Genomic DNA, 26,649 nt, shown 5'->3' with positions numbered 1-26,649 from the left:
ACATCCCCCTAGTGGGGAAAAAAAGGGGGGGGGGGGGGGAGAGGAAGTCTGATCGCCCTGGTGTAATCCTGATCGATGATGCGGGCTGTAGAGCCCACGTAGCACCGATCATTAGAAATTCCCCTGGTCCTTAAGTGGTTAACGCACCTATTGTACCAAAAATTTTGTGCATGAAATGGTTTTTGTTCCCCAACACCACAAGAGTGACCAGTGTCTCACTTGTATAGTTCAACGTAGATTTGAGAAGGGTATACTACCCACCTGTATTTTAACATCACGTGCGTTGATTATCTCCACAATGCCCACAGCATCTTCAAACACTAGGCCAAGCTTCTTACAGTTGTCTGGAAAAACAAACAAAGAATCACACCTGCACTAACAGACGAGAGGTTGTCCATAGCAACCAATTCATATTGTTTTGTAACGGAATGGAATGCGACCAATACTGGAAATCCAATTTTGTACCAATGTTATTTTTATTCGTTTTTATACGTTAGCATCCACAGCGATTTACTAAAGTGAAGAGCAGTGACTAAAATTTGTTTTCATTTCATGCATCAGTACCTAAATTCCATGTACAGGATTAAATGTTCAAAATGAACAGCTTCACTTTTTGCATTTAGTAAACCAACCTCATGAAAAGAGCCATGAATGGCATCTCTATTCAACACGCATATAGAGAGTGACCTGCACATCCATGGTACACCAATGAGCCACTAAAATCTGAATTCAAAATGTACAGTGGAAGTACTCAGACTTTACTCTGATCCTGATGGCCAATAAACATTACAAAACTGCCTAATAAAAAGCAGAGATCTCCGCAGCATACATCTGCCAGCATGTGGAAGCAACATTAGGCTACAGTACCACCAAACTTTATAATCCCACTACCAAAAATGTAATAACTAGGGGACAGTCAATCTTTGGGGGGTGGAATCACCTTAGCTCAGTTCTATGTTAGAAGACAGAGGTCATCCTTGCAAAGATGTAAAATTTGAGCTTACAGCCAGTCTTGGAAACTTGCTACTACTGGCTGCAAAATAAAACTGAATTTTAGGCTTAAAACGCACAAAAATATTTAAGCAGCACTGCTATGTTGACAGACATTTGTTGATAAAGGGAACTTTGCTTCAGACTTAATGCCCTTATTAAACCACTACAGAGCTGGATTGCTTCCAAGTGACTGCATGTGTCATGGTTGTTTTATTACCATGTATGGCATTAATGCACTACTGCTGGCAAATTTGCAGATATATACCACCTGCTGCTCCTCAATCAAAACCTCTAGCTCACCCTCCTTATGATTAAACAGAACCAGAGACGCCGGACTTAGAAAATGAAAAAGATTTCATACATACCTGGGGCTTCTTCCAGCCCCATAAGCCTGGATCGCTCCCACGCCGCCGTGCTCCGCTACCTGGATCCGCCGGTACCGGGTCCCGTCACTTCCGGCGGACGCGGGCAATTGTCCGCATCACAGGGGCTCCCAGCATACCCTTACACGTGCGGCTGCGCAGTATGCAGCCGCACGCGTAATGGTATGCTGGGAGAACCGGTGATGCGGACAATTGGCCGCGTGCTGACGCCGACTGACGGAAACTACGGGACCCGGAACTGGCTGATACAGGAAGCGGAGGACGGCGGCGTGGGAGCGATCCGTGCGTATGGGGCTGGAGGAAGCCCCAGGTATGTATAAAATCTTTTTCCTGGCGTCTCTGGTTCCCTTTAAGTTTTAAAGAAATTCAATTTTAAAAATTGTGCATTACAAAGACAGTTTTTTTTCCCCCCCAACTTCTAAACAAATGCACAGCTTTAGCTCCTCACCATAACCTTGCGGTTTCTATAGTTAAAGGGACACTGTACGGGGGTCAGGGGAAAATGAGTTGAAGTTACCCGGGGCTTCTAATGGTCCCCCCGCAGGCATCCTGTGCCCGTGCAGCCACTCCCCAATGCTCCGGCCCCACCTCTGGTTCACTTCTGGAGTTTAAGACTTTAAAGTCTGAAAACCACTGCGCCAGCGTTGCCGTGTCCTCACTCCCGCTGATGGCACCAGGAGTGTACTGCGCAGGCCCAGTATGGTCTGTGCCTGCACTGTGCGCTCCTGGTGACATCAGGGGAAGCGAGGACACGGCAACGCAGGCGCAGTGGTTTTCAGACTTTAAAGTCTGAAATTCCAGAAGTGAACCGGAGGCGGGGCCGGAGCATTGGTGAGTAGCTGCACGGGCAGAGGACGTCTGCGGGGGACCATTAGAAGCCCCGGGTAAGTTCAACTCATTTTCCTCCGACCCTCCTACAGTATCCCTTTAAGGGACACCTGAACTGAGATGGATATGGAGGCTGACATTTATTTCCTTTTAAAAGGAACCCAAGGTGAGAGACCTGGAGGCTGCCATACCACTCTAAGTTTCAAAATAGCTCTTATTGTCAAATGTAAAAAAGTAGTTGTGTACAGAACATGGTAAAATTACACAAAATTGCCACCAGTATAACAGCACATCTAGTGAGAACTTAATATGCAGTAGGTCAAATATAAACTGTAATTTTGGCTACAGCGAATTACACAAAGGCAGTAGGTATAGAAGATTAAACAGCATGTAGCTTACAAAACAAAGTATAGGGCAGTGATAGCGAACCTTTTGGGGACAGAGTGCCCAAACTGCAGCCCAAAAGTCTCTTGTCTATCACAAAGTTCCCTCCCAACCGTTAATGACAGATTGGGCGACATATTACACACCTCCTCTCCAGGACAGTTAATGACAGATTATGGTCACCCCCACTCCCTCCACAGACAGTAGCTGGCAAGATAGTCCAGGGCAACTCCATGGGCTGCTGTGCGGTGGATGGGACAGTAACTCAATGGTCTGCTGTGCGGTGGATGGCACTGTGGCTAGATGGGCTGCTGTGCGGTGGATGGCAGGGTGGCTAGAAGGGCTGCTGTGGGTTGGTTAAGTGGCCTCCATGGGCTGCTGTGGGGTGGCTGGGTAAGTCACAACCATGGGCTGCTGTGGGGTGGAAAACTCACAACGAGGCCCCCCTCCTATCACTGTGCTCCTCCATAGTGCTGCCGCTGCGGAAGAAAGCTTCACACTCCCTTTCCCTGGCTCAATCAGATGCTAGAGCAGCAGGTCCACGTCGTCTCCTCTGCACTGCCGCTCGCACTACTTCCTGATTCAGAGTGAGTGGCAGTGCAGAGGAGACAGCATGGACCTGCTGATCTAGCATCTGATGGAGCCAGGGAAAGGGAGTGTGAAGCTTTTTTCCACAGCGGCAGCACTATGGAGGAGCACAGTGACAGGGAGGGGGGAGGAGGAAAGAAGTCTGCCCCCCCTTCGGCACTGTGCCCAGTTGGGGCACCCTGCAAACATTCAAACATGTGTAAGTGTGTACCATGCTTTACACGGAACCAGCAGCAGTGGGAATTGCCATCATGCCCATCCCCATGATATGAGTTAGTGAGAGTACAAATACTTTTCCCCAAATGTCGGGGAAGGTAGGAGGGTGAGGAGGCTGGAGTGAGGAGCTGGCCAACTGAGTCACTGCAGGGTTATACTGTAAAAACAAACTTTTTTGCTTTTAGGGAGGGTGAATTAACAACTGCTCAGTGCTTACCTACTATGATGGAATTGATCTTGCCCTTTACTTGCAGAGTGCTGTTTGTACACTTGTAGATATAAACCACCTGCTTTAGTTCAGTGTCTGAGATAACCAAATTGGTGGCATTATCTTGATTTTCCTAAGAAAACAAAAAGTATAGGATTTAAAAACGTTGTCATCCATAAAGTTATAATTAACAAGAGACCTATACTAGACAGGGGTCATCTGGCTACCTATACTGGAATAGTATTCAGGTTGAAGGCAGTACATTTGCTGGTGCTCGTTACTGGCAGTGAAGAGATGGCCCACCATGGAGTTTTCTGCCAAATGATGACATAATTGCTGCTTGAAGCCAGCAGCCTTCACTACCCAATAAGCGAGAAGTTCAGCCTCCCATGTGAAAGCAGCCTAAAACTGCAGTGATGGCACTTTGTGATAAATCCATCATTGCTATATAACCTTACTTCCAGATGGGGTAAGAGGAGGTAGTCCCCCTCTCACAGGGCTAACAGTTTTAAGAACTTTTTTCCCCAAAATATTATACAATTTATACATTGAAAAATACTGTGTATGTGGAAATATACCAGTAAGTTTCCTACAGATAGTGTATATTATATGTACACACAACTGGGCACCACTGATGTCAGCCAGACAACACATTTTCTGCATAATCTCTCTAACATTACGCTTCTCCATAGTTTCATGGAGTTTTTTTTAAAGAGAACCCGAGGTGTGTTTAAAGAATGTTATCTGCATACAGAGGCTGGATCTGCCTATACAGCCCAGCCTCTGTTGCTATCCCAAACCCCCCTAAGGTCCCCCTGCACTCTGCAATCCCTCATAAATCACAGCCATGCTGTGAGGCTGTGTTTACATCTGTAGTGTCAGTCTCAGCTGCTCCCCCGCCTCCTGCATAGCTCCGGTCCCTGCCCCCGTCCCTTCCCTCCAATTAGCAGGGAGGGAAGGGCTGCAGGCGGGGACTTGAGTTCTGCAGGAGGGGGGGAGAGCAGCAGACTGACACTATAGAGATAAACACAGCCAGCTCTGACAAGCTGTTTGTCAGCAGCGTGGCTGTTATTTGTGAGGGATTGCAGAGTGCAAGGGGACCTTAGGGGGGTTTGGGATAGCAACAGAGGCTGGGCTGTATAGGCAGATCCAGCCTCTGTATGCAGATAATAATCTTCAAACCCACCTCGGGTTCTCTTTAAGGATAAGTGAAAGTGTATAGTGAACCATTTACACTGCCACAGGCTGCTATTCTAAGAGCTCATTTCCATGAGCAGTTGTACTGTGTGCAAACAGTTACCAGGCAGCAGCAAGCACTGTTGAGAGCGTGAGAGGCTTTTCATTGCCTATCAACTGCCGGTGGAAAAGGGGCCTAAAACTCACACATTCTTCCCAAAGAGGACGCAACAGTAGAAGTGTACCAGCGTGAAACGTCCGTAAGGCTCTCCAAGCCCTGCACCCATTTGTAGCAACATCCGGTATGTGTCTCACATTTTAATGATGTATGCATTTGACGCAGCAATTTGTACTGAATAAAGCAACTGAAGCAGCGCCGGCGCTTCGCTCTCTCCTATGCACATAGATTACCCTACGGCCTGAGCACGCTCATACTGTTGCTGGACTAACGGATACTTGCATTTCCACCACACACCCTCTCCCCCTCCACAAGAATCACTAACACTGCAGTGCCAGCGCTCTTGCCTTTCCTCTACATGACATATGCAAGTTATAGCATACTTCAAACTGTGCTTTAGGGCGCATTCACAGTAGGACGTTATTGTCCTGTGTTATAAAGTCATAACGCAGGTTAACGCACTGTAATGTTAAGCCTATGCGACATTTACAGTGCTACGTTAACGTCTTGTTGCAAATGTTGCATTATTTTAACTCACTGCTTGCAGTGCATTACCTCTAAACGCAGACGTTAAACAGATACAGAGAGGCATACTTTTCATTGACTGCATGCTCCACTGTATCTAATGTATGCCATGGTAACAGCATTAATGTGCGTTACCACTTTTTTCGTTGCGTTGTACTGCTGTGTTGCGACTAACATTGCATTACAACGCAACATCCAACTGTTAACCTCCCCGGCATTCTATTAAGATCGCCAGGGCGGCTGCGGGAGGGGTTTTTTTTTTTTTCTTATTAAAAAAAAAAAAAAAATCTATTTCATGCAGCCAACTAAAAGTTGGCTGCATAAAAGCCCACTAGAGGGCGCTCCTCCGGCGATCAGAAGTAACAAGAAGGGCCGCGATGAGCGGCCCTCGTTTTGCTTTTCTCGTCGCCATGGCGACGAGCGGAGTGACGTCATGGACGTCAGCCGACGTCCTGACGTCAGCCGCCTCCGATCCAGCCCTTAGCGCTGGCTGGAACTGATTGGCTGCGCAGGGCTCGGGCGGCTGGGGGGACCCTCTTTTAGCCGCTGCTCGCGGCGGATCGCCGCAGAGCAGCGGCGATCAGGCAGCACATGCGGCTGGCAAAGTGCGGCTGCGTGTGCTGCTTTTTATTTGATAAAAATCGGCCCAGCAGGGCCTGAGCGGCACCCTCCGGCGGTAATGGACGAGCTGAGCTCGTCCATACCGCTCAGGAGGTTAAAGGGAACCCAAACTGAGAAGGATATGGATTTTTTTCCTTTTAAAATACCAGTTGCCTGACTCTCCTGCTGATTCTGTTTTAGGCACAGCCCCTGAACAAGCATGCAGATCAGATGCTCTGACTGAGGTCAGACTGGATTAGCTGCATGCTTGTTTCAGGTGTGTGATTCAGCCAAAGAGATCAGCAGCAGCAAAAGAGATCAGCAGGACTGCCAAGCAAATGGTATTGTTTAAAAAGGAAATATTCATATACCCCTCAGTTTAGGTTCCCTTTAATATGCCCTCAATACACCATTTTCTAAGTTATAATCACGTGGTCAAACCATTTGACTGCAATTCTGCTTTAAAACGATTGATCTAATAGAATCATCAATGTCTTATTTGCAGGGGAAACACTGGCTGTAGATTCAACACATAACCACTTAAGGACCAGGGGATTATCTAAGGATCTGTGCTGTGTGGGCTCTCCAGCTCACAGCACAGATCAGGATTGAGCCAGGGAGACCAGACTCCCCCCCCCCCCCCCCCTTTTTCCCCACTTGGGGGATGTCCTGCTTGGGGGGGGGGTTTGATAGCCGCCGGCTATCTGCTTAGGCGGGGAAGGGGGCTTCTCAAAGCCCCCCGCCGCAGCGATTTTCAGCCTCGCTCTGTTTCCCTCCCACCCCTCCTTCCCCTGGGCGGCACAGGACGGCGATGTGTCCTGCACCGCCTCTGATAGGCCGGGGATCGCCAATCTCCTTTACGGCGCTGCTGTGCAGCAGCGCCGTATGATGTAAACAGCAGGGATTTCTTCCCCGCGTGTTTACATTTAGCCTGTGAGCCGCGATCGGAGGCTCGCAGGTTGTTCACGGAGAAGCCCTCCGTGAACTGACATGGAACGTTTCCAGGGTAACACCACTTCGACCTGCCGACGCCTATCGGCGTTAGGTGGTCGTTAAGTGGTAAAGTAAAAAAAAAAAAAATAATCATGAACGGATTTATCAGCTGACCAAATCATGACTTGTTTGGCCATCTTAAATAATAATCTTACTCAATGTCAAAGAGCATTACATGACTTCAAGGGTAGGGATAGTCAGTGAGCTGCAAATAATTCAGAGTTGGATTTTGCAAATTCTGTATGCAAATTTACACAGCTTGAATATGGACCAGCTTCAAAATTCAACATGAACTTGAAGAGTAATGCAAGTCTGGGCCCTTCTACTCTGATCTTTTGTAATCCCATTGATTTATAGGCCAATACTTCCATACAAAGATTAATCTGCACTGATAGGCCAAAATATAACCATCTGCCTATTACTATGCAGGTCTCATTTGTGCAACATAAACAGCTCAGATGCGTCAAGGCATGGACTTCACAAGAACTCTGAGGGTCAGGAGCACACCAGGCAGAATCGCATAGGAGTTTTCCACTATGTGGAAAACACATACAAAGACATAAATTAGCACTAGGGATGGTCAATGAGTTGCAAATAACTCTGCAAACAAGATTTGCATAATGCTGCATTAATTCAAATTTGACAGCGCCCAAATTACTGACTGAGCGGCGCTACAGCCGTAATTCACATTACAGCCTATGGCTGCCCTAAAATCTCCAGCGCCCTTTCTACCCGACTCGATATTCTGACCCAGTTATCTAGACATTACAATCTGCAAACGTTAAAAGCTGCTTAGCTCCTTATGCTTGCTAATTGTAATCGGATTCAAAACCCCCACTACAGTAGTAAGAAAAAGTATGTGAACCCTTTGGAATTATATGGATTTCTGGACAAATTGGTGATAAAATGTGATCTGAATTTCATCAGTGTCACAACAATAATCAGTCTGCTTAAGCCAATACCACACAAAGGTTTCCATGTTTTTATTGAACCAACAATGTAAACCTTCACAGTGCAGGTGGGAACAGTATGTGAACCAGGGAAGGACTGGGACCTTTTGGCCTGGGGGAAAACACAAATTAGAGGCCCATTTTTACAGCAGCCCCAGCCCAAATGACATCACACACGTGCCCCATGTGCTATATTCCAGTAGTGGGAGAGAGATGAGAATAGCCTGAGATGGATCAGAGAGCTTATCTGTATTGCAGCCAAATCACACAGAGGCTACTTGCCTATTATATCAATCCTGTCCCTGCCAATCTCTCACACAAGTCCTGAAAGCAGCCCCTTTGGAGTCTAGGGACTGTCTGCCTGCAGACGTCCTGGTGTCTAGGGACTGTCTGCCAGCAGCCCTTCTGGAGTCTAGGGACTGTTTTCAAGCAGCCCTTTTGGAGTCTTAGGATTGTAGAATACTTTTCAACCTAGACAATACCTTATGTAGCTGTGCACATGCAGCCATTTTAACAATGGTGAGACCAGATTTGTTCCCACAGACCCTGCAGGCAAGCCTCTGCTCTATATCATGCTATGTATATTTACCAGCTTGCCCACCCTCTAATTGCTCTGTAATTGGGCATTTATTTGCCTCAGCCAGCCTAGTGGTTCACATTGCCTTGTACAAAAACATGAATGCACCAGGCACTGTACCAGCCCTAAATCATTAAATGAGAGGCATCCTCCCCTGATGTGAACCCCTAGACTACGGAAATCTCCAATAGCGAATAGGAAAGTGGTGTTAGCTAGCATCAGACCAATCAACGAGATGAGATTGGAGGTGTTGGTTACAGCTGCCCTGCCCTATATAAAACACACACACACGCACCAAAAACAAACCACTAGTTTTGAGTTTGCTTTTCCCAAGAAGCATTGCCTGATGTGAATGATGCCTCGCACAAAAGAGCTCTCAGAAGACCTACGATTAAGAATTGTTGACTTGCACCAAGCTGGAAAGGGTTATAAAAGTATTTCCAATAAACCTTGCAATTCATCAGTCCACAGTACGACAAATTTTCTATACATGGAGAAAGTTCAGCACTGCTGCTACTCTCGTAGGAGTGGCCGTCCTGTAAAGGGGACTCCAAGAGCACAGTGCAGAATGCTCAATGAGGTGAAGAAGAATCCTTGAGCGTCAGCTAAAGTCTTACAAAAGTACCTCAGACATATGATAACATCCTTGATAGCGAATCTATGATACGTAAAACAAACAGGAATGGAGTTTATGGGAGGATACCACAGTGGAAGCCACTGCTGCATGCGCGCGCATCTCCTGCTTGAGGGGCAGAGCTCCGCACCACCTTCTCCGCTCGAGAGACTGTTAGTCGGCGAAACCGCCATAGAATTATTTTGTACAGCGCTGCGATCTGTGTTGAGTGGGAATCACTTGTGTGCTGCAGCTTGGCCTTAAAGCTGCAGTGGCCCGTTTCACAAAACATAGCCTGGTCTTGGGGGGGGGGGGGGGGGGGGGGGGGGGGAGTTACCACTGCAGTCCTCAAGTGGTTAAAGTGAACCTTAAGCCAGGATCGTTTTTCAAAATGAAGATATTACCTTAATCTTCTTTCCCAGCCCTGCAATTTCGCTTGTGTAGCGCCGCTCTGGAGCTTTTAGTTACGTTGTTACCGACAGGGTCATTAATTATAATTTATTCAAAATGGCGCTGCTAGCCGGAACCATTTCTGGGTCAGCCAGCGCTTGTTAGCTTCCTGCGTCTCCTGCCTCCTAGCTACGCTCGCTCATGCAATGCAAATTGCGCCGTGCACGCACGCCCCCAATGTTCAGGCACTCGCACAGCTCAGTACAGGCAGTGGCGCCAGCGGCAGTAGGACCCAGCAAGGGAGGAATGATTTATGTGTTTACTATACTGGGTCATTCGCCGTCAGACGCCGACAGGGCTGGCTGTCTGGGCGGATTTATGGGAAACAGAGGACCAGATAAGAAAACAAACACTGCGGTAAGACTCTTATCTGGCTCCTCTAATGTGCACACTGTCAGGTTTAAAAAAAACAAACAAAAAAAAAAAACCGGTTGGCTTAAGTGCCTCTTTAAGCAAACTGGTTGTCTATTGTGACTAAGATGAAGATCAGATCACATTTTATGACCAATTTGTGCAGAGATCCATATAATTCCAAAGGGTTCACATACTTTGCTACTGTATAAAAGCTGTCACTTTCTGCTTTATACATACCACTCCATACAGGGCTATTTGAAGAAGACAATCTTTCATTTTACCTCTATGGTTAAATGGTGTACATCTTCACTTCAAGATGATCAAGTTATATTTTGTATGGCTGGTAACAGTAGAGAATATATTCATTTACTTACCACCCTCCACTTTTTCCCCTCCAACTCCAATACAGCAGGCTCTTTCTTTGGAGCTGGTTTGGCAGCTGGTTTGGCAGCAGGGGGTGCTGCATGTGCTGGTTTTGGGCTTGTGAATGGTTTAGGTCCACTTCTGACTGGACCACTGTGAGCCTTTAGTGCAGGATTTTTATGAGTCTTCTGGTCATCAGACACATGCTTCAAGGCTAAAACCCAAAGGAAAGTTCAATACATTATCAGAACAGCCATCAAATGAAAAGAAACGTTTGAGATAATGAACAGTTCAGTGTTCTCCCCAGGCTCTTTTAGCCGGGTGCTCCACCCGGCTAGTTTTGGTGAGCACCCGGCTGCTATCAGCTCACCTCCTCCTATGCTGTATGCAAAGTTGCACACAGAAGCACCGGCCTTGCATTCTCTCATCTCACCCCACCCGGCTAATTTTTCCTGCCACCCGGCTGATTTTTCCTGCCACCCGGCTGGAAAAAAATTCTAGGGAGAACACTGCAGTTTATGAAGTTTAAATTGTTTTCCAGTACAGGAAGAGTTAATAAGCTTCAGCTATCTATGCAGAAGAGCTTCTCTGGCCTCAGTCCGGTTTTCTCAAGCACTTATCTCAACCTGCCTCTCAGTGTTTGTTTAAGGTTTTGGTGCAGAAAACTTCAAAGTGTCATTAGCTTGGCTCTGTTTTATAGTTTAAATTACAGTATAGAGCAGGGGTCTCCAAACGTTTTGGGTCGAGGGCCAGGTCAACATACTTCAGACTGCTGGGGGCCGGAGTATACATAAAAAGAGGTCTTTGTGGGCCAGACAGTGAAGCATACCCAGGTGACAACCTGAAGTCCAATTGGACAGCAGTGTCACCTGATGTGGAATTTGATTGGAAACCAATAAAATTACTGCTTTCTGGCTTCCATGTGGATGGGTGGTGCCAGCACTGCTATTCTATATGTGGACCACCAATATTTAAAGATGTAGCTGACCTCATCTATAAGTAACACAGACAGAAGGAAGGGAGCACCGTTCCAACCAGGTGATGCAGCGTGCCAAGGCTTCTCCGCAGTGCCTCCTGCGGAGCACAGTCCAAACAAAACAAGTAGCAGCAGTGACAGACTGCTGTTTCGGTTATGCAACCTTTTTCAAACTGCTATTGGCTATTAAAGAGAACCTGTACTGAGTAAAAATATTTAAAATAAACACATGAGGTAACTTGAAATGAACATTACATAGTTACCTTGCCATCAGTTCCTCTCAGAAGCTCACCATTTTCTTCTGACAATAATCCCTTCCAGTTCTGACAATATTTTGTCAGATCTGAAATATATCAGTTGCTGTCAGTAAAATATCAGTTGCTGTCAGTTATAGCTGAGAGGAAAACTGATGTACCAGATAAATGTCCATGTTTCCCTATGGCTCAAGTGGGCGATGTTACAGTTTAACTGTGTGCTGACCAGAAAGCTGTTATGGGTAATGGCCATTTTCAAAATGGAGGACAGAAATTTCCCTTGATCACAATGAACAATCAGGATGCAGGACAGGAGAAAGACACTGAGGTGTCGACTACATGGAAGGAAAGTATGACTTGTGTATGCTTATTTTGACTTTTAATTTCAGTTCAGGTTTTCTTTAAGCAGTTTGAAAAAGGTTGCATAACCGAAACAGCAGTCTGTCACTGCTGCCACTTGATGCTATTAAAAGAGCTTTGAATACAGCCAGCAGTGCTGTCTCCTTTGTTCTGTTCGCATCTATAAGTAATACATTTTGTGTGTGGGGGGCCAGTAAAAAAAAGCCTCAGGGGGCCGCATTCGGCCGGCGAGCCTTAGTTTGAGGACCACTGGTATAGAGTGTGGATTGCAAATTGCGAAAACAATATGATGCGATGCAAAAAAAAAAAAAAAAAAAGCTATACAACTGACAAAATATGAGACTTTTCTTTGCTACTATTGTCCTATAAACCATACTACACGTACAGTTCATTATATCAAAAAGTAAATTTTTTTGCTTCAGTGTCACGTTAAATGAAGTGCCACATACAATACCAACTCCCAGGTCTTTAGCAATTTAGTTTTTACATATAAAAGATTGCAGCGCTAAGCAGTACAATGTAAATAAAATTAAACTGCAAAGAGAAATGGGATAGTGTTCCTTAGCCCATCAATAGTACCAGCAATACATAGAAAAAGCCTGAGCTATTTAAGGCTTAAAGGAGTCATCAGGGGATAGATCGTAAAATAAGTGGTACTTACCGGGGGCTTCCTCCAGCTCCAAGCTCCCAGGACGTCCCTCGCCGCAGCTCTGCCAGCAGCCGTTCGCCGCAGGTCCGTCCCGGTCCCCGGCGATGACGTCAGAGCGACCTCCAGGTAGCTCTGTACTGCACCTGCGCGAGCGGCGCTATCACCGACCACATGGGCCGGAGCGGACTGCGCTCCATTCGACTGAAAAATCTGATCGGATTTCCCGGTTTTTTCGATTTAAAGCGATCTGGAATGCCAGATATTTCTGTTCAATTTCTACTAAAGATTGTATGGTGTGTGTTGGATTGTTAATTTATTAACCACTTTACCCCCACGCGTACGGATCTCTCCGCCCCTTTTTTCCCTCCTAAAAAACCAGGGACGGAAAAATCCGTACCCTCCGCGCTACCGCCGCTGTCCGCGCTCCCGCCGCTCGTGCGCGCGCACCCGCCGCTCGTGCACGCCGCCGCCGCCCGCCGATCAATGAACGGGAAAATCCATTCCCGTTCGTTGATCTAAGCCCCCGCAATGATCTGCTGCTTCTTTCAGAAACAGCGAGATCATTGCGAGTCTCCCAGCCTCCTACTGCTTCCTGTAAGCGTCCTTCCGGACGCTTACAGGTCGCATGTAAACAAACACTCTGTGGCCAAATAGTAAACTACACCCTAAAAGCATTTTACATATACAAACATTACATTTACACAATAAATTAACTCATTACCTCCCACACTCCCCAATTTTATTTTATTTTTGTAATTAAAAAAAAAAAAAAAAAAATACAATAAAAAAACAACAACACACAAATAGTTACCTTAGGGACTGAACTTTTTAAATATTTATGTCAAGAGGGTATAACACTGTTACTTTATAAACTGCGGGCTTGTAATTAGGGATGGATGCAAAACTGAAAAAAAATGCACCTTTATTTCCAAATAAAATATTGTCGCCAAACATTGTGATAGGGACATAATTTAAATGGTTTTATAACCGGGACAAATGGGTTAATACATTTCATGGGTTTTAATTACAGTAGCATGCTTTATTTAAAAACTATAATGGCCGAAAACTGAAAAATAATAATTTTTTCCCACATTTTTTCCTATTTCCCCATTAAAACACATTTAGAATAAAATAATTCTTGGCATAATGTCCCACCTAAAGAAAGCCTAATTGGTGGCGAAAAAAACAAGATATAGTTCATTTCATTGGGATAAGTAATAATAAAGTTATAGACGAATTAATGGAAGGAGCGCTGAAAGGTGAAAATTGCTCTGGTGGTCAGGGGGTAAAACCCCTCAGTGGTGAAGTGGTTAATATACACACCCTAGCAATTTTCTTTGAGTTTCCAATAATTTTCATCATAATTGAGGAAAAAAATTGAACATAGGTGTGTGGTACATTGTAACATTTCAAAAATATGACCAGTCAGAAAAATTGATTGCAATTCTTAAATTGAACAGATATTTAAAAAAATTGTATGGTGTGTGGCCACCTTAAGTGTCCTTATTGGCAACTTGATAACACATTGGAGTTCATGAACTTCATAAATCAGATGTAAAATCCATCAAAAAGTGTAATTAATATTGTAAAAATCAGCAATTAGTGCCTCATAGCACGAATGGTCCTCAATAGGCATATACCTTTAAAATAGCATAGCGCTAAACACTGTAGCTCGGAATTCCGTGTTTGATTTTTAGTTCAAGCAATAAATTGCATCACTCTCAACCATAGCATAAAAAAGCATCTATTCATATTTATATTTAATGCTTGATAGCATATAGTTCTCCTCGATGGATAGTTTGGTAGCTGCAGCAGTTACAGTTGTGATCAAAATTATTCAACCGGCACTGAAATTGAGTGTTTTGGCCAGTTTGACAGATTTTGATCATTTCAGTCATCTTGTTTACAATTAAATCAAAGAGGCACTTGTATGTCAGACAAACATAACATTTATAATGAAATAACCACAAATGTCTTTTCTGTGCTCACATTATTATCAGTTGTATTCAACCCCCAAGTGACATTCATTCTTAAGGGGCCCATACACCTAACGATTTTCCCGCCGATATACAGCAGATTCGATCACTGTGATCGAATCTGCTGCGAAATCGTTGCGCAAACACTGACAGAACGATTGATTTCCGTCCGAAATCAATCGTTCCCATCAATGCGTCCGTGCGGAAGATTTTTCTCGATCGCCGGCGGGTCGGGAGTGCATAGATAACAGCGTTCGAATGCCCAACGACCGATTGCTAGCAGCAATACATTACCTGCTCCTGCTGGCACGTATCCCCGCTGTCACCAGTGTCTTATTCTCCGCTGGGTTCCGTGTTCCGGTCCGGCTTGATTGAGAACCTCTGCTGGGACTTAAAGAAAGCAGTTGCAGCGCACAAGTTTAAGTATGTGACTGAACTGGAGGAATTTGCCCATGAAGAATGGGCTAAGATACCCGTAAATCGCTGCAAGACACTTGTGTCAAGCTATGCTTCACGTTTAAAAGCCGTTATAACTGGAAAAGGATGTTGTACTAAGTACTAAGAAAGAATGTCACTTGGGGGTTGAATAAAACTGATGATGTGAGCACAGAAAAGACATTTGTGGTTATTTCATTATAAAGGTTGTGTTATATTTGTCTGACATACAAGTGCCTCTGATTTAATTGTAAACAAGATGACTGAAATGATCAACATCAATGTCAAACTGGCCAAAACACTCAATTTCAGTGGGGGTTGAATAATTTTGAACACAACTGTATACATCAATTGATGTAAATCTACCAGATAGCGCGAATCGGCATACAAGATGATGGCCGTCCCGTTATGACGAAAGTGAAAAGGGAGGAGGGTTTTTCTCCGGCAAGTAATCAAATGGATTTTTACTTTGAACTCCCTAGCCCCAGCGGGTTTGAACCAAGATTGAGCCTTTTGCATTCAATGATTAAGCGGCATTGACGAACAAGGAGAAGAGTTGAGTAGCGGAAGGAGGATAAAGGTGTAAAGAATGGACCAATCATTAAGCCCTGACGAAGGAAGGCGTATCCTTTCGAAATGTTTGGCTTAATTGGTGGAAACTGCACTGTGACGTCGCTAAGCAGCACAGCCGGTTCACGGGGCCTGTCCCCGTAGCGGCATCCGTAACCAACTACGGACTGTGTACGAGCTAGCGGCCGCAGCCACACAGAGTTGAGCAGATCTACTTGCCGGAGAAAAACCCTCTTAGTTTTTATATAGCACTGACATCTCCCACAGTGCTTTACAGAGTGTGTGTGTGTGTGTGTGTGTGTGTGTGTGTGTGTGTGTGTGTGTGTGTGTGTGTGTGTGTGTGTGTGTGTGTGTGTGTGTATATATGCTTGTGTAGTACAGTTAACAAAAATAGGGAATGTAGAAATATTAGAAGCAAAGAAAATAGTCTCATATTGGTTTCCAATACAAAGTATATATAGTCTCTGTTCTCGGAAGGGCTCAATTTAATCCTTAGTATAGTCATATGTCCATCATAGTGTAGGGCAAATTTAGGGAAATCAATCTCACTTATCTTTAGGTTTTTCGATGTGGGCTGAAACCAGAATGCCCAGGGAAATCCACAGACTCTGGGAGAATAGAAATCCCTGGCTGGGATTTGAACCTGAGATTGGCACACACGTGTGCTCACATGAAGTAATTCTCCACAACCCCCATAAAACAGGGATTACCACAAAATCCCTTTATCAAGCTCTTCAGATGAAACTAAAGTGTGAAAGCCATCTCAGGTACCATACTTACCAGAGGCTTCCTTAAGCCCCCTCGAGATCTCCCCGGGTGGCTCCTTTCACCCTCAATACTGCCCGAAAGTCTAGCTGAGTTGTGCAAGTGCGTTGCCATCCCTAGGAGTGTTCTGCGGTTGCACAATACTACTACGCAGGCGCAGAACGCTCCAAGGGACGGGAGCGCACCTGGCCAGGCATGAAGCACGACTCTGACAGGCTTTTGACCAGTATTGCGGGTGACAGGAGCCACCCGGGGAGATAACGAGGGACTAAGCAGCCTCAAGGCAAATATGGAACCTGAGATGCAAGGGTGAAAGAGCCATAGCAGAGGCATTACCTTCAAACTGCAAATTTTATCTTCTTACCTTTAGTGATATTCTCTCCCTGATTGAGTTGTGCAAACAGTTGAGCACGGGAAACGGAGTCATCACTTGCAGGAGAGGAAGGAGCTGGGGGTGGTGGTGGAGGTGGTGGTCCACCAGGGGGAGGGGGAGGCCCAGCCTTGGAGGAAACTGGAGCGCTTGGTGCAGGTGGAGCACCTCCAGGCTTTGGACCCTATAAAATAAAATTATAAAATTGGATTGAAGAAAAAAAAAACCAAAAAAAAAAAACCAAAAAAAAAAAAAAAAAAATGCTAGTAGTGGTTTCTAGAAAAAACAAAAACAGACAATATAAAGAAAAAAACAAAACAAAAAAAAACACACACACATCCAAATAGAAGACAGATGGGAAAAACAAAAAAAATGACCACACTTACTGTCTTTCTCCAAGCCAGACCTGTTGTATGATGCTCCTTAATATAAGCCTGTAGTTCCGTCCAGATGTTTAGGTATGCACGCACCCAGTCTACATGTTTTTTATCTCTGTCAAGAAACAAATTACACAACATTACTTACCCACCCATAACAATATGCCAAACTGTAGAACAGGTCGAAGGAGGGGATAGTAAAATATGAAATCTGTGCGTCCATGTATGAACACCCTTAAAGGGACTCCGAGCACCTCATGGGTATGCCTTTAAAGAGACTCTGACCAGTACTGCAAAGTACTTAATGATGCATACCTTTCTGTAGCTTGTGCTCTCCTCTTTCATTTGATGCCTAAATCACTTTTCTACACCAAATAGTTTTCATTCGATTTCAATTTAAAAATTGTGGCTGCCATCTTAGCTATGTTATAGCTTCCGGGTCACTCTTGTTTTCTCTGTTAGAAAAGTGCATCACTGAATGAAGTAGGAAGAGGAAGTGACATGCATGGCCACTGCAAGAGGCTCCTCCAGAGCGGTCATAGCAAAACTTGGAAGTTGTCTGGCTTAAAGGCATACCAATGAGAGGTGCTCAAAGTCCCTTTAAAGGAGTCATCAAGCTAATTAACCTACCCCCGATCTACTTAGCTACAAGGGGCTGGAGGCTTCAGGTGACATGTCCCACGCCGCAGCTCCGCTCTAAACCACCAGCCCAGGGTGCCCACACGGTGTCTCGCTAGATTGTCCTCGCAGTACAGTCCACACAACGTGGACTTGACAGCAGCACTCGCGCAGGTGCAGTAGAGGACAGCCTTAAAGTCTCCGTCTGCACCAGCGGGGATCCTGAGCCAGCAGCTGAGAGTGGAGCTGCGGCATGGGACATGTCAGCTGCAAGGGGCTGGAAAAAGCCCCAGGTAAGTAGATCAGGGGGTAGGTTAATTAGCTTGATTACTCCTTTAAAGTGACTAACAAAACAAACATCCCCTGGGGGGTACTCGCCTCAGGAGGGGGAAGCCTTAGGGTCCCAATGAGGCTTCCCCCATCCCTGTAACTGCAGGCCAGCGCTGGCTCCCCCAAAGCTTCCCGCAATCCTCTCCCGACAAGCGCCAATTTATGTACCTTGCCAATGGAAATATTTACCTCCCTGGATCCAGCGCAGGCGCAGTAGCGGCTCTTCCTTCGAGTAAGGCAGAAATAGCCAAACCCGATCGTATCCACTCTACTGCACAGGCGCAAGAGGATTTGTGCCTGCGCAGTAGAGCAGATCGATCGGGTTCAACTATTTCTGCCTTAACCCAAAGGGAGATCTGCTAGGACGTCTGCGCTGGATCCAGAGAGGTAAAGATTTACATCTCCGTACTTCGGGGGGCTGCAGCTGGACAATAGAAGAATGGTGGAAGCCTCATTAGGATCCAGAGGCTTCCCCCTCATGAGGTAAGTACCCCCAGGAGGATTTTTTCTTCATTACAGGTTTTCTTTAAGCAGCCAGACATTTGACTGGGGAGTAAAGCCCCAGCACAGAAACTAGCCACAACAGTGGGAGATCTGACTAGTCACAGCAAACAACTTACACTAGGAGCGTACTTTGTAGAAGGGGTTAAAAAAGGCAAGCAAAATGCATGCATAGATATTGCAATGCGATATATACAGTGCATACAAAAAGTATTCACAGTGCATCACTTTTGCCACATTTTGTTATATTACAGCTTTATTCCAAAATGGATTCACTTTCTTTTTTTCCTCACAATGAGAAAACACATACTGTATATCAAAGTATTCACAGCCTTTGCCATGAAGGTCAAAATTGAGGTCAGGTGCATCCGGTTTCCCCTAAACATAATTGAGATGTCTCTGTAGCTTTATTTGAGGCCACCTGTGGTAAATTCAGTTGACTGGACAGGATTTGAAAAGGCGGGGAGGGGAACAAAACAAAAAAAAAAAAAAAACCATCTCAGCTTTTATTTACATTTGAGCAAATAAAGTGTCCAGTCCAAAATTATTCATACCCTTCACAAACTGTCAGTCTGTGGGAAAATCCAACGTTCTATACCATTCCTAATAGTCCAAGTTGTTCTAAAGCATCCTAATTACCTTGATGAATTGGGAACAGCTGTTTTAATCAACTCAACAGGTGAAAAACAGCAGCTCTCTGCAGTTGGTTTGTGGACAGTCAAGGCTAAGACAAAGGAGCTCATTAAGGAACCTGCAGCTGCGCATTGTGGCTGCTCACAAGTCAGGAAAGGGCTACAAGGCCAATTTTAAAGGTTTTCAAGTTCCAGTGGCTATAGTGCAAAGTATTGTTAAAAAATACAAGGATGTTCCTCACTGTGGAAAATCTCAGGAAGACGTGGTCGGAAAAAGTAGCCAAAAGTGACACCTATGCTAGCCAGGACCAAGGCCATCCTGGTGAATCTGGGCTCTGCTGGTGGCAATGTCCCAAGGCAGACAATCCAACAGACACTGCATACTGCTGGGTTCCACGGATGCAGACCAAGGAGGACACCACTAAAGATGATGCTAAAGATGAATGGATGTCAAAGATGAATAGGCAAAAATACCTGTGGAGACATGCAAAAAGCTGGTCTGCAGTTATGGGAAGCATTTGATTGCCTTAATAGCTAATAATGGCTTTTCTATTGATTATTGAGAAGGGTATGAATAATTTTGTACTGGACACTTTTTGCTCAAATGTAAATAAAACCCGAGAATATTTTTTTTCCTTCCTAGAGGTGGCCGGCCATCTAAACTGAACGATCGGGGAGAATGGCCTTAGTCAGGGAGGTGACCAAGAACTAGGCCTGAACGTTTTTAGGAAAAGATTGAATTGCACGATTTCTGTCAGAAACTGCGATTTCGATTCACGATTTTCAATACACAACGATGGATTAGCACACTGATGGTTAGTATGAGTTCCCCCAGTACAGGTAGCAGGCTATGGGGGCCACAAGACCGGTTAGGCAGCGTGTAGGGGGCCACAAGACCGGTTAGGCAGCGTGTAGGGGGCCACAAGACCGGTTAGGCAGCGTGTAGGGGGCCACAAGACCGGTTAGGCAGCGTGTAGGGGGCCACAAGACCGGTTAGGCAGCGTGTAGGGGGCCACAAGACCGGTTAGGCAGTGTGTAGTTGCTGCAGCCTCCAGATCCCCCCCTCCCCTCTGACTTTACCTGCTCTGCTCCCTTCCCCTACTGGAGGAGGGGGCCGCGAGCAAGTTCCCATTACAGTCGGGCTCACCGCATTGCACGCTGCGCGGTGAGCCGCATGGAAGAGGCAACGACTGTTGCCTAGTAACGGTGGCCGCCAGGAAGTGACGTCACACTTCCTGGTACAGGCCGAGAATGTTTGCCGGCTCTTTCCTGCGGCTCACCACGCAGTAGTGCAATGCGAAGTGTGCAGAGAGTCTATATAGGTGCTGAACGCTGAGCTGGTGGTCATTTCAGATGCAGCCTTAGTGGTATGCGCTGGCATTCTCCTCGTTCAACAAAATGTAAGTTATACTTTTTTTTGCTTAGCTGCTCCCAAGGTTTTAAATTTAGGTTAGGTCACTTGCCCGGAGGTTTGCCTCACCGCGGCGCAAGTGTCTAGTACTTTATACTTTGCATGCAAACCATATTGGAAACTAAAGTTCCTCCTAGCGTAATAAATGTTAGCGATGTTTTGGATGCAGGGCATGCATTTTACAGTCTAATAGAGGCGGTGTATGCCTATGCGATTAACCATTCCATTGCAGCATGTGTCTAGGGATGCGCAGCCTTCCCCCCACTTTTTCTTAACTTTGTAATGGGAAATTACTGGAGGAGGGGGCAGCAAGCAGGGGAAGGGAGCCGAGCAGACCAGGCAGCAGCGGCGAAAACCGCCGCTTTGACGATACCAAGATAGTCATTGCCCTGATCACGATTTTCGGTTTTAAACCGAAAATCGTTCAGCCCTACCAAGAACCACATTGTCAAAGCTCCAATGAACAGACATCCTATAGTGCTCTTGAACTAGAGAGGATTCATCTCTCAGCAAGACAATGACCCTGCCAAGATAACTCTGAATGTCCTCGATTGGCCCAGCTCAGACTTGAATCAGACTTAAAGTGAACCTCCGGACTAAAAATCTAGTCAGAACTGAAAAGGCTTGGTGTTTACCAGTTTTACAGCATCAGAACTTTGTTTTTCTTACCAAAGCATCATTTTTACCTGAATTTTTAACTAAGCTCCACCCATCAAAGAAAAAAAGCCCGGGCTTTTTTCCCCTGATGCTGTGCAGAGCATGATGGGATTGCCTAGCAACTGGGAGAGGTGCTCAGGACACAGGACAGTTGAAACTGTCTCATGCTCCCTGTCACCTCCTTTCAACCAAAAAGATGGCTGCCATCATGAAATTAAACATTTGCCTGTTCTTTTTAAAACAGTGTGGGTAAGAGTTTAGATTACCTATCTGTTTTAATTAACATAACTAATGTAACGTAATGACAGTATGTTTAGGCTGGAGTTCCTCTTTAACATCTCTGGAAAGATCTTAAAGAGGAACTCCAGTGAAAATAATGTAATAAAAAAGTGCTTCATTTTTACAATAATTATGTATAAATGATTTAGCCAGTGTTTGCCCATTGTAAAATCTTTTAAATCCTTGATTTACATTCAGACATTACATGGTGACATTTTTACTGTGGGCAGGTGATGTAGCTGCTGCATGCTTTTTTGGCAGTTGGAAACAGCTGTAAACAGCTATTTCCCACAACGCAGCAAGGTTCACAGACAGGAAACTGCCAGGAGTACGTACTCAAGCATTTCTTGTGGAAGGGGTTTCACCACAATATCAGTCATACAGCGCCCCCTGATGGTCTGTTTGTGAAGAGGAATAGATATCTCATGTCAAAGGGGGTATCAGCTACTGATTGGGATAAAGTTCAATTCTTGGTTGGAGTTTATCTTTAAATGGCTGTGCACCAACGCTTCCCATCCAACCTGATGGGGCTTGAGAGGTGCTGCAAAGAGGAATGGGCGAAACTGGCTTAGTACAGGTGTGCCAGGCTTGTGGCATATTCAAAAAGACAGTGCTGTAATTGCTGCCAAGGGTACATAGACAACACCGTGAATACTTATGTACATGTGATTTTTTTCCCCTTCAAGTTAACATCCCTGGCGGTATGATTATTTCCAGATTTACGTTCTAAATGCAGTGCATTTTTTTTTGCATGCTTTTAAAACATAAAAACGCAAAACAATCATGCCACCAGAAAGCCTGCAGCAGCCCCTGCACTTAACTCCCTGAGATCCAGCGCTGCAGTTATCCCTTCGTACTCCAGGTGGTAGCCCTATAGTGAGATTGCCATATGTCATGATGACAGGCAGGATAACACCAAGGGGATGCAGAGCCTCGGAGGACAGAAAGAAGACCAGCGTCTGGATCCCCGGGGAGGTGAGTGAAAATGCCCGTTGCGTGCTATACTCTGCATAGACATTGCAGTGGGCACCACAAGTCTAGCTCGGGATTACTGCTCTGAGCTGCAGATTTTCAAACACGAGCCTGACTTGTTAATAAATTTGCCAAAATCTCAAGTAAACTTTTTCCATGTTGTCATTATGGGGTGTTGCCAGGGGCGTAGGAATAGGCCCTGCAGCCCCTGCGCCCGCGGGGGGCCCGGCCCCCCCCCTGGGGCCCGCTCGGGGCCGTTTTGTGGGTGCTGGAGGGGTGGCAGCATGAGGGGAAAGCCTTGCCCACAGTCGGCGGGGAGAGGGGTAGTTCCCCCCTCTCCCTCACCTCGGGGCTCTCCCCTCTGCGCTCCCCTCCAGCTCGTAAGTGTCTGTGGGGCTGTGGTGGGCAGCGAGCGGCGGGCAGATACATACCTGCTTCCGTGCGTTCCATCGGAGACTTCTCCCTCTAGCGACTTCTCCCGAGGTGAGGGAGAGGGGGGAACTACCCCTCTCCCCGCCGACTGTGGGCAAGGCTTTCCCCTCATGCTGCCACCCCTCCAGCACCCACAAAACGGCCCCGAGCGGGCCCCAGGGGGGGGGGCCCGCTCAGAAAATCTGCAGGGGGGCCCGGTGGGGCCTAGTTACGCCCCTGCGTGTTGCATGTAGAATTTTGAGGGGAAAAAATGAATTTAATGTTGGATTAAGACCATAACATGGCAAAGTGTGTGTGTGTGTGTGTGTGTGTGTGTGTGTGTGTGTGTGTGTGTGTGTGTGTGTGTGTGTGTGTGTGTGTGTGTGTGTGTGTGTGTGTGTGTGTGTGTGTGTGTGTGTGTGTGTGTGTGTGTGTGTGTGTGTGTGTGTGTGTGTGTGTACCTACTTTTATCATAGTTACCTGTGTAAAGGGAGATTTTTCACTCTAGCAATAATACTCTAGTTGCTCAGTAACTCAAGGTTGTCTACAGCTGAGGGGCAGCTGTCGCCCACACTAGTTTCAAATGCAAATTATCGATTCCTATTGCTTGAAACTAGTGGCAACATCTAGTTAGTGATGCTGTCACAAGCAATAGTGTTGTCAACAGCATAGCTCCTGAAAAACACTGATCTGTTGCTAGTGATTAGTCACAGCATGAAGATACTGATGATGGCTCATACACACACGTGGCACAATTGTCGCCACAAACACGTGGCATGCGCATGTAACAGCAACAGGTCCCCCGTGTGTATGAGGCACGCGCCACGAACCATCGCCAGGCGATTGACGTGGCCAATCGCCGGCAACAGCTGTCGCCGCAACTGTCACTAGTCTGCCACGCGTACTGCACGTGTATGCGGACTGGCGACAGCAACCCATACACCATGCTCTGAGCTTCTGGCTTTTGGGAGGGGGCTGGAACCTTCGGCGACAGCTTCTGCCGCATCTCTGTCCCTCTGTGCGCCGTGTGTATGGCTGCTGCACAGAGGGACCTGGCAACGAACTGTCACTTTTTTTTCTTTGTCTCTTGTGAGACATCTGTGCCTCGTGTGTATGAGGCTTGAGGTGTATATTCACTAAACTGTGGTAAGCAGAATCATGTGCGTTAGATTTTTCTCATTCCTGTAAAAAAGGCATGGAGAGGAGAAGGATGCATCCAACAGCATTGGCATAATCATGATTGCTTAATCCTGCATCAACTCGGAACTATTTGCATCTTATTGATCATTCATAGTCAGTGCTTGATCATACTTTGTCTATTACAAGAATTAAAAATGCATTCCAGCAGCACTGCAGCAGGATGCCCTGATTGTTTCCACTATGGAAAGCATGCAGTTTATCACAGTGCACATACTGTCTAAAAGCCCCTAATCAGTCAATAACTCACACATCTTTGAATTCCTTCAGTACTCTATTGGTATAAAACATTGCTGCATCCATCATTTCCTTCACGTATGGGCCAGGTTTTGGAGCCTACACAGAAAAGAAAAAAAGGTAAAAGAACCGCACATGAAGATTCCAGTAGTGCAAGCTCTTTAAGATACTAAAAATAAAAGCTGAAAAGACTTACCATTGCTACCCATCCAAGAGCAGGCACACTTTCGCTCACAGCTGAAAGGTGATTAAACTGTTTGCTGCCTCGATTAGTCTCCCGGAAATTTTGAACAACCTGAATCTGCTTGGACAAAGGAGCGAGCACAGTAGGGAGATTTTGCTACAAAAAGAAGGAACAGAATTATGTGGATTAACAAGCACAGCAAACAGTTTACCGACAATGCTAGATGCTATTCTTTTACCACATTCCCTTGCACTACTGTCCATTATACTACAGTTTTAGTAAGAACAAACAAAGACAAAGGTTACATAGACTCCAGAGTTAAAAATGCAGAAGGAACAAAGAAAAAACATAAAAATAAAAACACACTATTCTAAAAACAGTGCAAAGCGAGTCGCTTCAGCATCAGTGTTTATTTTGTGTTGCACAGGTTAAACACAGACCATTTACAATATTTATAGAAACATCAGGTTGCAAAAAAAACTTGTCACTGGATAGGTTACTAAAAACCTAAGGCAGTGATCACATTTGAGGGAATCGTACACTGTTCTCCCACATGCAGAATCACTCCAGATGTGACAGACCATGTTAATTAGTGTGGTTCCGAAATATTTCAGCTTTCATTTTTCAAAAATTTGGCCTTAATAGGACTCACATTCATGAATGCCTTATACTTGATCAATGACCAAAGTGGGCAAATCCAAATCTCCATGAAGATCATATTAACAAGGCTTGGTGTGATAGAAGTGATACTCTGTTTATGCACGTTGAAGGTATCACAAAAATGGTACAAAACGGTTTGCCAAAATGGCATCATATAAAAGATGCAAATACTAAGGAAGTCATGTCAAACATGGCATGTCACAGTAGAATACATAAGTACGATTGCAGCAAACTGATACCTTCATAATCTTACATAAAAAAAAAAAATTAACTCAATAGCAAACAATGGTTTAAAAAGAGAAGCTATCTAATAGGAGGGCAGCTCCAGGGAACCCATCATCCTTGGCCCGAGCTACCACAACAGCTAAGTAAACAAGATAAACCATTCTTGATCAATTGAAGCATGAACTCTAAATGTGCGTACACACGTCCAACTTTACGCCTGATTGTCGTTTAAAAGACTTGAAGTTCAAACAGCAAGTCATTCAGACATGTACACACTGACCAACAAGTTGTTTGATATGCTAATTTATGTTGTTTAACCAACTTGATAACGGACAATGGACTGGATAGAAATATGGACTAGATTAAGTGACTGATCAGAGTGTCAAACTAATAGAGTTTCAAATAAGTCGTTTGTACACATATACGGACCTAACTGTCGTTTGAACCACAGTTAGTCCACGGATCTGCCGAGTAGATCAGTAAAAACTGCTGCTATCAGTCTAACGATCAACCGCATACACGTCTGTCGTTCAAACGACTGGTTTGAACGGCAAGTCGTTCAGAAAAATCAGACGTGTGTACATACCTTTAAACAAGTGAAAGGGCTCCACCCAAAAAGGTCACCTGGGCTTCGATATGCAATTCAATCTTCCCACTTAAAAATAAATTTATCCTGGGAGTCATCTAGGGTGTATGCAATTTTCTCCATCAATAAAATTTGGTCAACTTGGTTCAGTAAAAGATCAAAGTTAATGGTAGACTGTTTCCAATGAAACGTAATCAACCATTGAGTAGCACCTATCAGCACATTCACTAGGGGTCTGAAGGATTTTGGCATGTGTTTTGAGGGCAAAAACAAAAAAGCATTTAACATATCAAATTTAACCTAGATTTTACCTTTAACCAGACCTGCCATTTTTAAACCAAGTATCCATTGCTACAGGGCACTCCCAAAATATATGCTTAATAGAACCTGTAGAACTACAACTTTGAAAACAAAGATGAAGACTGAGGAAACATTTTCTGCACCCCATCAGGTGTATAATACCATCTGGTAGTTAATTTATATGCAGTTTCTTCTAGCTATATTACGAAAAATACTAGACCACTGCTGGTCAGTAATCAGGGAATCCCAATCAGTATCCCAATCTTGCATATGTTTTAGCCTCATCTGTGGTGAGGAGTCCTGTTACCCCAGATTCAGTGTTGGGATGCTAACAAATT

General features: G+C 45.3%; 1 protein-coding gene across 3 annotated transcripts in view; it reads right to left on the bottom strand.

Annotated features, from left to right (window-relative positions):
• Window positions 1-26,649, bottom strand: part of CAP1 (cyclase associated actin cytoskeleton regulatory protein 1) — a 45,672-nt gene that overhangs the window by 8,133 nt on the left and 10,890 nt on the right. For all 3 annotated transcript variants that reach the window (XM_068268795.1, XM_068268794.1, XM_068268796.1), the window contains exons 5-11: window positions 24,553-24,696; window positions 24,370-24,455; window positions 17,121-17,226; window positions 16,729-16,918; window positions 10,391-10,593; window positions 3,610-3,733; window positions 262-344 (exon numbers count right to left, since the gene is read on the bottom strand). In XM_068268795.1, coding sequence (XP_068124896.1) covers window positions 262-344; window positions 3,610-3,733; window positions 10,391-10,593; window positions 16,729-16,918; window positions 17,121-17,226; window positions 24,370-24,455; window positions 24,553-24,696 — 936 coding nt within the window. The remainder of the gene's footprint in view (window positions 1-261; window positions 345-3,609; window positions 3,734-10,390; window positions 10,594-16,728; window positions 16,919-17,120; window positions 17,227-24,369; window positions 24,456-24,552; window positions 24,697-26,649) is intronic.

Source organism: Hyperolius riggenbachi, chromosome 2 (assembly GCF_040937935.1).
Source record: "Hyperolius riggenbachi isolate aHypRig1 chromosome 2, aHypRig1.pri, whole genome shotgun sequence".
NCBI lineage: Eukaryota > Metazoa > Chordata > Amphibia > Anura > Hyperoliidae > Hyperolius > Hyperolius riggenbachi.
This window is presented reverse-complemented; position numbering and strand designations above follow the sequence as displayed.